A 13,434-nucleotide genomic window follows, 5' to 3' on the forward strand; every position below is an offset into this window, starting at 1 on the left:
GTGATTCCTGTTCACCAACTCAGCAAGGAGCTGACATTGGAAAGGGGGTTGGGAGACTGAGCAAGAAGTGAAGAAACAGAGATCCTCCAGAGGCTGGGAAAACTGGCCCTGTGGTCTGAAAGGGAAGCAAATGCTTTGTATGTGGTTAGATTTCTGGGCTTTGTCATGCATATACACAATGAGCAGGTAATAATTTGTGGGCATCTGGATAGAGGTTTAGGGCCGGCTGTGTGGGTTAGGAAAGCCAAGGAAAATTCCTTGGGAAGGGCACAAGGAATTTTCCTTAATGGGAAGGGGGTCGGCTCCATCAGAAGAAAGAAGGGTGGGCTGGGATGGGGAGAGGACACGTCTCATACACAGCCACCCGTGCCACTTTGCCATGGTGCAGGGCAAAACTGTCCTCTGGCAAACAAGTGTGCAAGGCTGTCTTCTGGGGTAAATAAGTACAATGGGGAATGGTCCCTTCACAGCCAGTGTTACCCTGCAAGGCACCACCCCTCGTGATTTTCCAAGCAGAAAGGCACTGGCAACAGCGGCTCTGGTGCAGCGTTGCAGGGCTTCACGGGATTACTTATTCACTGTGTTCTTGGAACAGCTCCAGGCTTCCCGTCTCTGCCTCCAGTGTACAAATTCATCAAGTATCCACAAGGCTCACAATCCCCAGAGGCAAGAGGAGACAGTAGGAAGGTGATTCATATTGGAAATCAGACTGTCTCTGAAGGACCTACAGGGCTCTGGAAAGACCGAACTGATAACCTCCTTTCTTCTACCTTCCTAACGTTTAATCGGGGTATTTAAGGCAGCAGATTGTCTGGATGGATTTCATTGCCGGGGCCATTGGAGGTAAATACATAGAGTAGTGCTTGTTGATGAAAGCAGATCGCTGTGTTTCCTTCTTGTTCAGTTAATGGTCAGGTCTCAACAGTAAAGTTGAGACTCTTTCGATGGAGGCTGCTTGTTAAAAGTGCATTCTTCTTTATTAAGTGGAAAATGTCATCCGAGCAGGCTCACAGAGCTACGGGAAAGGGAGCGCTGCAATCTGGTCAGCTGAGGTCATTGCCCTGCAGTCTCCTCCAGTCTAATTGCAGTGGAACAGGGCAAAACTCTGATAGGAAGAGACAAAGTGGAATAAGTTGCGTGAAGATACAAACTGGTGAGTAATGCCTGGACAGCAAAACCTCACCTGTCTGGTGCCTGGGGATCCTGGCAGGCTGTTGGGGCCGTGTGTCTGGGGGCTTGAGGACGCCATTTGAGAGATGGGATGGGTGGAGACATGGCTTTTCGAAGTGAAGGAGGTCTGAATGAATGACGATTGCATTATGTTATATTAAGATGGATTTGCAGTTGTGATGGTAATTTCCGTGCAGGTGTGCTACAGAGCAGGCTTTGATTGGGGGAAAGTAGGTTAGACATATATAAAAAAAGTAAAAGGAGAAAAGTGTGATTTAATTCTAGACATTTTTAGAGAATGTACTGCTCAAACCCAGCTTTGTTTTAAATAACAAAATGTAGCCACTGGTCACGTTTCTTTTTTGAAATATTGTCAGATTTAGTGGAGTATTAAATACCAAGACAAGAGCCTTGGGGTCACAGCTACCAGAAAGGCCAGGTAAACCTGCCAGATGGCTAAGATGCCCAGTCCAAGCCTGCATGTCAGATCTTACTTTGAGATCTGCTAAAATTTGGCAGTTTCCCTCAGCAGGAGCAGCCTGTGGGCCCAGTGCATTTCCTGGGAAGGACCACAATGAGTTTTACCCTGCAGCCCCTTATTGTTCATCACCCAAAATGTGCAAGTGGGGCAAGGTTTGACATCTCAGTAGCATCCAGCCCTGGAGGTTCCTGTTGCTTGGGGTGTTGGCCTTCCCCAGGGTGCTGAGGGACCCTGCTCGGGAAGGACCCTTCATGGGAGAGGGGGATATAACCAACCCCTCCACGACAGCTTGCCTTTCTCCTCCTCTTTCCTTGCTGACTTTAAAGTACTCAATGGAGATGGTAGCCCTGTGCTGAGGCTGGCAATGGGACATTCATCCTGGAAGGATTCACCAAACCTCCTCTGATACCTCCTGTTAATGACGGCTCAGCTCAGCAGGGCAGTGACAGTTGCGTTTGCTGCTTGGACTCCTTTGCTTTTGTTGGCACAGTTGTAGATGAGCCCCTTAAGGATAAACTTCTCTTGCAAAGGAATGTGGATAGTTGAAAACACAGTTTCAAAGCAGCCATTCGCCTCGGTATTCTGCCCCTGCTCCTGTGTGAGGCCATGATTTGTGTGGATCCTCCTAGTCCAGGTGCCAGCATCATGTGCCACCTGGCCATGAAGCAAGCATCTCCCATGGGTGCTCTGGAAATGGGCTCAGCCTGGGAGGATGCAGGCTGCAGAGCTCCAGCTGGGATCAGAAATGTCTTTGCTTGTTTTAATGCATTTCACTGACCCCAGGGTGTCAGAGAGCAAGATTCTTCATTCTGTCATCTGTGTCTAGCTGGGGGCTTTTCTAAGAGGGATAATGCACTTTTCACTGGCAGACAGGGGTGTTTTCTGGCATGCTGTTCCCTGCTGAGAGCTTGCACATAGACAAGTGCGAGGTACCTGGGCAGGACTTCAGGGCCATGGTCCCTACCCTGACATAGGACAGCTTCCAGGGGTGGGACAGCTTCCCTGTGAGAACTGGAATGTTTTTGGCGCTGAGCTTGTTTCATGGCTTGTGTTTGTTAGAGCTGAAGTAGTTCTCCTGTTCCCAAGGAGTCTACAAACCCAGCTGAAGTGCATCAAACAACTCAAAAGGCAACACAGATAATAACAGAGCTTCTGTTTAGTAAATTACATTCTTGTGACCTTGATCTGTTTTCAGAGTGTTTTGGAGAAAGCATGGCTTAAGCACCTCCAAAAACCAGCAGAGATGCTGCCCTTTTGAATCCCATGTAATGATCCAGCCTGGCTCAGGTACCTGCACAAATATTGTGCATCTCTGCTGAGCTATTGCTTCTGTGGCCATGGGACAAGCTCGGCATCTTCAGCCCAGGAAACAGTGACCTGCTGTGACTCCAGATGGAAAGAACGTAAGAGAAACATGACTGTGGAAACTTTCAGTAACCACCAAATGGGGCTGGATATCCTCGAAAGCAGCTCATCTGTAAGGATGTCCTTCCTGGGGAATAAAGCTGAGTAAGAGGTTGGACTAGAGACCTCCTGAGATTCCTTCCAAGTTCCTTGAGTTTTCCTGTGATGCCATGTGTGTTTTCTAGCCCTGCTACAGCAGCAGCCTGGGCCACGGCAGAGGATGGGTATTGAAGATTAGGGCTATTGATGACTAGGGGATGACTTGACTCTTATGCCAGGAGTAAAGATTTGGGAAGGGGAAGTGGAGGTTCCCTAAGCAGTGGTCTGTATCATGCCTTGGGCTTCTCCACATCTTGCTGCAAGGATACACAGCAGTCACATGCAGTCCAAGGTTAGATAATATAGTCCACCTATGGAGGGAACATGTAGTCTCCTCGTCCTTGCAGCTAAAGCAGCTCCTGCTGGCCACTACTGGGGTCACGTTACTGGGTGGAGTTCACCTTGTTTAGGGTATGGGACACTTATGTTCCCAGTTCTTCACAAAGTACAGATCTTTAGAAGTTGCTGCCTACCCATCCAGTGCATGGACCATGACCCCTGCTTCTCCCTGGGTCTCTCAGCCAGGGGTTTGCCAGCAACTCGGAGCTGTTGCAGGTTGGTGGGCTCTGTATGGCTGCTGCTTGTTCTTTGCTGATTACCTTTGCAGTGGCCACCCAGCCAGCATCTCTCCTTATTTGAATTTCCTGGTTGAAGTGGCCTGACTCATGAAGAGACTGTGAGTAATCCAGTTTTGTCCCTGCACTCTGTGTGTGTGTAGGGGATGCCGTAACTTCTGCACAGTACCTAAGAATGTCTCAGATAAATTAGGCATGAAAAATGGCTAACTACAACCCAGCGAAGATCATTCACCTGGCTTTGCCATTTATTTTTGTCACAGCTGGTGCAGTGTTACTCAGCGGGAGTCCCACAGGATCCTTCTCCCATACGCATGCTATACATTGCTGGCCTTGTTCGATTCTGCTGTGCAAACAGGGCATGTGTGGGTCATGCTATCTTTGTCCCAGGCTATTTATACTGCATGACATTGTGCAGAGCACTTCTTCCTCAGCCTTTGATGGACTTGGCTGAGCTCCTCAGCTCTGACAACTTAACTGCCCTGAGTGTTTTGGCTCTTAAGGAGCGCAGTTCATGGCATGTAGTTGTTCAGAGGGTTGGGGTGGGAGCAGTGAAAATTTTACCCTTATGGTCTCCTCCCAAGTCAAGACGTTTGGTCCTTGCTGGACCTAATGTGAGCGGGAGCCCTTAAGACTGAGAAACAATGGGAAATATGTTGTTTTGGGGCAAACCTGCTTTATTTTGCCTATGTTGCTGCTGTCTTCTCACCTTAATGTGTAAACAGGACAATTTCTCCAGAAGGGAGGGCACTTCTTGTTGAACACTGACCCAACAGTTGGTACCTGACATGCATGAGACATGGCTCCTCTTTTCCTGAGCTGGTGGAGCAAGCCTGGGCTTAGCTGTGCAAGGCATACAGTGCCCCTGACTCAGCAGTGTCTGGTCAGCCTGCATCCGCTGCCTCTAAGGTTCAGGAAGTCCGAAACTGATGCGATGCCAAATCCTCCCATCTGGGATGGGTTCTTGGGCCAGGGGACTGCACCTCTGAGGTCAGCACAGTCACGCTGACATTGACTTATTTGCTGCTCTTCCGTGGCTGGCGGGGTCCATGTTTGCAGTGTGCCTCTGGCTGATGGCCGGGAATCTGGGACAGTACAGGTGGCCCCGGGTGACTTTGTGCATTGCCACTCTGCTCAGAGCAGAGTCATTCCTCCTTTGAGCTGTATTACTCTGCCTGTGTACTCCCCCATCACTGTCTCTCTTCCAGCCTGTTCTCATTTTCGTTTTGAAATACAGAAGGTGGCTTCTTGGCCCATTTTTCAACTTCATTGTTATTTATTTCGTGGTAGATATGATAGAGATTTTTGCAGAACAAACCTCATTTTTCTGAAAGCAAGATGCTGTTGGTTGTTTTCTTCTGAGTAATGTGCTTTGGGATTGTCTCCTGGTGACTCACACTAGCAGCTGTTGCTTTTTTCCGAAATGTAGTAGAGCTTTCCAGAGCTCCCAAGCAGCCATGTAATCACAGGTGAACATGCCTAGTGAAATGCCCACAGCAACTAATAAACTTTTAAGTATCTTTTTTTTTTTATTTTTTTTAAAAGAAGGACTCAATGAGAGGCAGTTTCCAACCTGTGAGCCACCAGATGTGCACTGTATCAGTGACTGCCTGGCTCCCTGAAGGGCTTATCCAGCACTTTTATGAACTAGATCTCTGTCTAAATAACTCAGATGGATACAGCTCTGTCATCCCCCAGACTGATTTCCTCTCAGATGACTTGGCAGTTGATGTACTGGGAGGTAGTTAGTTAGCTGGTCAGCCCGTTTAGCATCTGTTGTATCTGCCAACAGATGTGTTTAGATCAGAGCTGAGAAATGCAGTGAGGTAAGGGCAGGGATGGTGTGTGATCTATTTTTCACTGCAACCGGGAGAAGTCCATGTTGGAGCTCTTTTACTTTCCTTATCTGCCATTAAGGCAGTAACTCTGTCTCATAGGATGAATGTGTTTCCAACTCCAGTGGCTATTTTAAGGTCTCAAACTGAGCCTGGGCGTCGATAGAGGATTGACAAACCTCCCAAGTATGCTGGACACGCCGTCACTGCTGCAGGCAGGCCGTCACACTCAGCTGGCGTGCGGGGCGTGCTGCTGGGCCTGCTGGTTTTGCGCTCACCCCGCGCTAATCCCTCCCTGCTCCTTAATCCTGCTGAGCTCTGAGGGGTGGCGGGCGGGTGGTCTCACCGCAGAGCCACGCTGCCAGCTGTGCTGCACCCTGGTGTCACACCAGCCTGGCAGGGCTCCAAGCAACCGTTGCTCTTGCTCCTTGCTCTGCTTTTGCAGCAGCACTCTGTGCATGTGGGAGATGCACTTCAGAGTCTTAGTCCAGCACGCTGCCGTGACTTTAATGCCCAATGAATTCCTCACCCAGGGCTCTACATGTGCTTTGTAATCTTCAGCCAGGACATGTCTAGTCCCTGGCATGCAGGAGACAGCAGGAGTACCTCTCCTGTCTTCAAGACAGATTGTTGAGAACCTGTAATGTCTGAGGACCACCCCTCTTTTATAGATGTCCTTGTGATCACTGGTTTTATTCCTTAATATTTCCAAGTCAAGCATGGAGAACCAAAATTGCTCCAGAGACCCTCTTGTGTGAGTGGGGATGCTTTGTACCTCACATGAGGATGCTTGGTCATAGTCCAAAGATGCTTTACTGCTTAAGCTGAGAGAGGGAAAAAAACAACCTGATACCATGCAAGTCCTCCCTTCAACCTTCTTGTAGCCGTGCTCAGTGTTTCTCCCAGTCCTGGCTTGTACCATAGTGTTATTCCTCCTGATATGTTTCCCATGATGCTCAGATTCCTCCTCTGAGCATGCCTTGGTCACACAGAGAAATCTGCGCATTTTGCTGTCATCCTTGGCTCAGACATCATCTCTGGAGCTTGAGAGAGGTCTGGTGCCAAGCACGGCCGGGTTCTGAAGCAGCATTTTTCTGCTGTTCCCCTAATGTCTTCCTTCGATGGGGGAAAATGGTTGGTTACATCGTGCACTGCTAACCATTTCCAATACACTCTCTGTTTCAGGTGGTCTAAGCACAGCAGTGGGTTATCCGCTGGACACAGTGAAGGTACCTGTTGGAGCTTTATTTCTTGACTGCAGACTGAAAACAAACAGGCCCTTTTGCTTTCCCCCTCCATTTTTAGAAAACTAGTCTCATGACAGTGCTTTCATCTTTGTTACATCAACATATTTCACTTTATTTTGTTGTGTTGTTTTTTCTCTTTAAAAGAAAAAAACCTAAATTGTTTGGTGATGCTATTTTATGGCTAATTATCTGCTACGGCATTTGTTGATTTTTTTTTTTTAAATCTGATATCTTCATTGTAAAGTTGCCCCTGTATTCCTAGGTGAGAATTCAGACGGAGAGGAATTACAATGGGATTTGGCACTGCATTCAGGAAACATACAGGACAGAAAAAGTAGGTACTTCTCATCAGAATTGCTGTTACCAGTTATGGATGCCTTGTTTCAGAGAAGCAGGGCTGCCTCTGTTGGTTTGGGGAGGATGGGCAGAAGTTACATAAAACCATTTCTTGGGAGAAGGGTCAGGAAGAAATTTAGCTCTGCCGATGAACTGTAAGATGGGTGTAAGTTTTGTCCCAGCAATGTATGGCCAGTGTTTTTGAGCAGATGCTTTCCCATGCCATTCCCTCTTAAAAGTCTTATTTTTCCTCTCTTTCCAACTAGGTTTGGGGATTTTACAAAGGTGTGTCTGCATCAGTGCTCTCAGTATCGGTGATTTCTTCTGTTTCATTTGGCACCTACAAAAACTTCCTTTGTACCATCTGCAAGCTGCGATACGGGGCTGCAGACGAGAAGCCATCCAAGCTGGATGTTTCTGTTGCTGGAGGCGCTGCTGGTGCTGTCCGGGTAGGTAAACAGCAGAAAGGGAAAGCACAAGAGATCGTGTTCACAAACATAGGAAGCTGGAAAAACAGTGAATGTTTTCTGTCCGGGAGGCCACAGGGGACCTTGCAACAAGCCTGGTGGGTTTATTTTGGCAGGGGGTCTCTCTCTGCCCATGCTGCCCTCTTGCTGGTTGGCTCTGCGGTGTGGCTGAGTCCTGCTGGGCAGCTCGTGCTGGATTTGGCTTAAAGTATCAAAACACTTAAGAACATGTTATTAAGCATAACATGAATCTTGGCAGCAAATGCAGAGAAAGGAAGAAAAACAACCTGGGCAGCAAACTTTCCAAGTGCTCAGATGGTATGTTTATGTAAGAAAGATGTAACTCGATGTGTTAAAGCACAGACCAGTGTTTTGACCGTGGCTGCACAAGCCCGGCATGGTATCGCTGTAGAAATGGGCAGTGCACGTGTTGTCTTGTCAGGACTCAAAACTCAGTGGGGCATCACTGAGAAGTGATGCTGCCTGGCACACGTGCATGATCCCAGGACAGGGACGTGAGGCTGAATCCAGGAGCAGTTTCCATAAGCAGATGGATTTCTGTCTGCAGGCACTGCAAATGTGGCAGAGCTCACCTCAGTGTCCTGATGGCATGCTGGGCAGAAGTGCATGCCCGGTCACAGGCAATCTTCTTACAGAACAGTCCAGATGGTTGGGTTTCTAAGTGTTTCCTAGCAGGCAATGACTCTACTTAACACAGGTTAATTTTTTTAGTCTTTACGGCCTTGGTTCCTAATACAGATACATACAAGAGCCCTGATGTGTGCTACCCTACAGCTGAGCACATCCCCTTTCCATGCCCATCTGGTTTAATAAATTGTTACAGGTATTTAATATCCTCTGTTGATTTCTGCCTCACCTTCCACTCTGCGCAGTGCAGCTCACACACGTGTCCTGCTGGTGCTGGGTGGGATTTAGCACAGACAGTGAGGAGAAGGCTGGTACTTGCTGGCTTCAGGTAATATTATTGCCTGAAAATGTGGGAAACAAGGAATTTGCAGGAGGGGGATCAAAACACTGTTTAAATATGAAGGGCTAAAATGCCATCCTCTGATGTTACAGGTTGTGCTGATGACCCCTAGTGAAGTGGCTAAGGTTCGCATGCAGACTCAGAGGAACCCACATCCTTCCGTCGCATCTCCCCAGCCTGTTTCCAAGCCAAAGTACCGAGGGTCTCTGCACTGTCTGAAGGTGATCGCCAAGGAGGAAGGTTTTGGGGGTCTCTACAAGGGCTGCTCTGCATTACTCTGCAGGGATTGCTCTTCTTCTGCAATATATTTCCTTACCTATTCTGCTCTGTGTGAGTGGCTCACACCAGCTGGGAGAAATAAACCGGGTAGGTATCAGAAAGCATCTGGTATTACCTGCAAAAGTGTTTTATTAAGCACCATGCTAAGAGGGAAATAAGGCTCTTGGCAAACATCACCCAGTTCCCGTAAAACCTTACCCAGATCCGGTCCTCACACGGGGTTGCTGTGTGTTTGCTTCCTGGCGCCACAGGACTGTTTGTGTCCTCCGGCATCAGTGCAAGCAGCCTGTGTGTGAGGACTTCGTTGGCATGACCTCGTCCCTCAGCAGCTAATCCCTGCCCTGCAGGAGGGGTGTTTATGGCATGTTCTGGTGCCTTGTATGTGTGTATGAGATCCTCTTAATGCAGAAATAGGGTATGTAACTATAAATGAAACATGGACAAACCTCCCAGGAGCCATCATGGAACACAGATCAGAGTCAGTCCAGAGCTTGGAAATAAAGTCCAGGTGCAGAATGTAAAGACGCTTAAGTTTCCTTGCTGTGATTTGGCTCCAAAAACAACTATTCACTTTGAGAAAAGTTCAAATAGGTGACATTCAGCAAAGTGCATCTTCCTGAGAATAATAAAGATAAGTAGACCCAGCTGAAGAGGGTGTGAGTGCTCTCAGGCTGCATTACATATAGTTTGTGTGGTGTTAAAATAGATGCTGTCTCTGCATGAGCTGGCATCATGTATTCAGAAATTAAGTATGCTGTGAAATTGAGAGGCCACACAGTTTGTGTGAGATTGCTGGAAACACACAACAGCAAGGGCTGGACAAAACAACTGCTGGAAAACATGAAAGTTAACTAAGTTAGCTGACAAATCCGAGATGCTTGTAGCCATATGAGTGAAAGGCTCGAGTTGCAACTGCTCCTCCCTTCACCCTCTCCTGCAGGTTTTCTCGTTGTGCTGCTTTCTGGTGGTTTCGCTGGAGTCCTGGCCTGGGGATTAGCTACTCCCATGGATGTCATCAAATCACGGATGCAAACAGACGAATCGGACCAGCACAAGTACAAAGGCCTTGTCCACTGTGCTAGGGAAAGTGTGAGAAAGGAGGGTGCAAAAGTGCTTTTCAAAGGACTGGGTTTAAACTGCATTCGTGCTTTTCCTGTGAACATGGTGGTGTTTGTAACGTATGAAGCTGTACTGAGACTGACAGATCATTATACAAACAAAAAATAGCTTGTGCCAGTCTGTTCAGAGGTGTATTTTGTTTAGTTTGTTTTTTTGTAACACAACATCCACAAAGGCTGCTGAATGCTGTCTCCCTTGATGGACAGTGTAAGAAGCATGCAATTTCAGCACAAAGCTGGATGACTGACGGCTTTGATTTATTCTTACAGGATTATAAACACATCAGGGAGTCTTGGACTCACACACAACCTCCCTTTTATCTCATTAATGTATTTAGACTGTAGCCACTGCTTAGGCCCTTGAAACATTTGCAAATATTTATGTTCTAAAAAGCCACTAGTCTTATCAGAGATTTTGGTAAAGGATTCATTTTGTTTTCTACCGGCACAGAAAATGGTCTTCACAACCAGGGCAAGAGCTGGAGGGAGTTTGTGTAAGGTTTAACCCTATCCAGTGTGTGTTCTTTACATGTAATGCCTGCATCACATTCACTAAGTAACTTACATATTTGTGCTTCAGGCTGCAACTCTTCCTTCCCAGCTGTAATTTTCTCAAAGTAGTCTATAATTATACCCCTTTGGTAGCAGCTGCAATATGAATCTCCTTGCCTTTTCCTGTTGTTATTTAATTAGTAGCACACATTGTCTGTTTACATAATCGTGCTAACGGCCTCATTGAAAGTGAAACCAGGCACCAGTTCCCGTAAGCCATGTGATTTTCTCCCTGTGCAACCCTGCGCCCTACGACATCCGTCCCCTCCCGGATCTGGGCTGATGGCACAGCGGCTCTTGGAGCTTGGCACAAGCTTTGGAGACAATCTGTTCTCATCCTGGAAGGAGGGTGGGAATAGATGCAAAACTGATTTGCTTCTCACAGCAAAAGCTGCCATAAAATCTGTGTACTAGCGGTGTTAGGTAAGTTAAAGGAGAATTGCAAAGTTGTAGAGTATAATTAAGATTTACAACTTTTTAAAATATTATTCTTCTCCCTTTAAACTACATTGTTAGGAGCAGCCAAATGTTTTTTTGTCAAAGGTAAATTTTGAAAGAATTTCTGACTTTCCTAACAATTATTTATTTTTCACAAAGACATAAAGTTTCATCAACATGTCAGTTGAAAAAAACAACACCCACACTATTGCTTCAGAAGGAAAACCCTTAAACCCAGAAATACTTTAATTTACTCACCCCGCCTCAAGAGCGGCATGTAGGTTTTCTGTCTCTGTTTTAATCCCTGGATGACGGCATCTGGAGAGGACTGGATCCAGTGAGTTTTTCAGAGGGAAATGGGATGACTATATTTTTAAAGGAGTTCTCATATTCAGGGTTGATGCCCTTCTGGTCCACAGCCACTTTTATCACTTGATAGCATGGCTTTGACTATACTGACAGTAATTTTGCAGCAGACAAGATTTGTCAGCTACCCTGGACATATAAAAAAGGATCTTGTACTAGAACAAGCTTAAAAATTTCAGGTGCTACTAGGAAAGAATAAAGGGGACCTTTTCCACTCCAGACAGAGACTAATAAAAAGCTCCAGAACTGTCCTCCAGAAATCTAAGACTTCAGCTGTCTTTTTAAACACTTTCAGAGCCATGTTATCAAACAATCATAATTCTTCTCTCGAGAGTCAACCCAGCTCTTGCAGCTGATCCAAGAGCAGGGTTAGAAGATCAGGCAGGTGCAGAGTAGGTCACCTCAAAGGGGAGTGAAATGAAAGACCCAATACTGAACTGGATTCTCTCCAAAAGTGCTTATGGCCTCAGCAACCCCCAGTTACATCTTGGGGCATCAGCACCAAACTTCCTTTAGTCAGAAATTCCTTACAACAGAAGATTTAATTAAGTCCTCAAGATTTAGAATTCCTCTTAAGATGTCCCTTAAGAGTATACTACCCTCACCTCTTTCTACAAGGGATGCATTTAACTGAGTGCTTTCCCAGCTGGGTAGTGATTTATCCCAGCTCTGCCTGGATGTTTTCTGGAACCAAATTCCTTATGCTGTTATTCTCAGCTGACCTTGTTAGCTGAGAAAATAAAAGAATGCCTACAAATCAGCAGTGTTGATAATATCCATAGTCAGCCCAAAGTTTGAAACTAAAGCAGCTCAGCTTTCTTAACAGGGTCATGCATTCAGGTGATTAGAATTGTCTTATCCTGTGGGTATAACTGAAATACAGTCAGTTTCAAGAAACAGGAATTACAGATGCATTGTACAAATGAGTGGGAACAACTGTGGAAGCCAGTGCAAGGGTATTCAGCACCATATAAAAGCAGGTTCTCATGTGGCCTGAACAAATGCTACACTAGAGGGAAGTTGTATCTCCAGGCAGCTTGTTTCAGGAAGTTAACTGCTTTGCAATCCATCCCATTCACAAACATTCACTGGAAAAAAATATATACATAGCATATGGGTGACAACCTGCCTCAGAGCAAGAACTCATGGCTAAGTCACACTGATGCAAACTACCAGCAGGTACAGGAATTGACTAAGTACTGTAAACACAGGCACATAAATATTAACCAAAGGCTGTTTAATGACATGACACACCGTTCATATTATGTACTTCACTACATACACACCAAACTGGGCGTTTGCGTTCTGGATTTCAGAACTTGACTGCTTTTTTTTCTTTTTTCTGATTTCTTTGTATTACCTTGACCTTCAGCCACTCTGATAGCCACAGAACTATTTATTCTGACAAATTAGCTAGCTGAAGGCCAGCTAACAGAATGAAGACACCGCATTTGCTGTGCTGATACTGGGTTTACATTGCTGTAGGGACTGCAGGTCGTTTATAGAGATGATTTCTTTCAGTAACAAAGTTGGTGGCCTTGAAAAAAATAAAAGTTTCTTTAGAAGGCACATTCTGCTTCAAGTTTTCATGTCACTAATAATTCCTGTTTTCTCTGACAATGTTTATGAATATCCAAGTAGGTTTCAGCATGCTTCTTGGTGACTGTTGAAGAGCTGTGTGAAGCTATTCAGAATCTGTGCTCTTCAGACAACAGCAATTGTGGAGTATCATGTTTCCACTTAAGTGCCAGTCTTTATGCCAAACCTGCTGAAGTGTCATTGTAAATGGGTCACAGTGACCTTCCCCTATTTCTGAGCTGGCTGCTGTACACAGGGAAGTACAACATTCAGTCTTGCTTGCAACCAGCTAATCTTTGGACAACTGACCCTTATTAGCTCATGATGGGAGCAATCTGAAGACTACCTGGTAGGAATGGATAGAGGGGGTTATAAGGCACCCTATTTTACTACTTGAAAGGCACTGGACATCAAAACAAGGACCAGCTCCATCAGATGACTAAATCAACACCTAAAAGGGTAGGAAGAGAGCTCAAAAATAGAGTAAGTGTAAATAAGTCT

The 13,434-nt window shown here is 46.1% G+C and overlaps 1 protein-coding gene across 1 annotated transcript; it reads left to right on the top strand.

Moving 5' to 3' along the window:
- Positions 1 to 537: 537 nt before the first annotated feature.
- SLC25A47 (solute carrier family 25 member 47) lies at positions 538 to 12,924 on the top strand. Its single transcript, XM_074825111.1, has 6 exons — positions 538 to 843; positions 6,750 to 6,793; positions 7,074 to 7,145; positions 7,414 to 7,596; positions 8,695 to 8,968; positions 9,822 to 12,924. Exons 1-6 carry the CDS (start codon positions 816 to 818, stop codon positions 10,106 to 10,108), a joined length of 888 nt encoding a protein of 295 aa, XP_074681212.1. The 5' UTR covers positions 538 to 815; the 3' UTR covers positions 10,109 to 12,924.
- The last annotated feature ends 510 nt before the right edge of the window (positions 12,925 to 13,434 follow it).

Source organism: Strix aluco, chromosome 4 (genome assembly GCF_031877795.1).
Source record: "Strix aluco isolate bStrAlu1 chromosome 4, bStrAlu1.hap1, whole genome shotgun sequence".
NCBI lineage: Eukaryota > Metazoa > Chordata > Aves > Strigiformes > Strigidae > Strix > Strix aluco.

Coding starts and splice junctions, on each gene's coding strand:
- SLC25A47 (XM_074825111.1), top strand. CDS start 816: ATGGATTTCATTGCCGGGGCCATTGGAG. Junction 844..6,749: donor CATTGCCGGGGCCATTGGAG/GTAAATACATAG, acceptor TCTCTGTTTCAG/GTGGTCTAAGCACAGCAGTG. Junction 7,597..8,694: donor GCGCTGCTGGTGCTGTCCGG/GTAGGTAAACAG, acceptor CTGATGTTACAG/GTTGTGCTGATGACCCCTAG.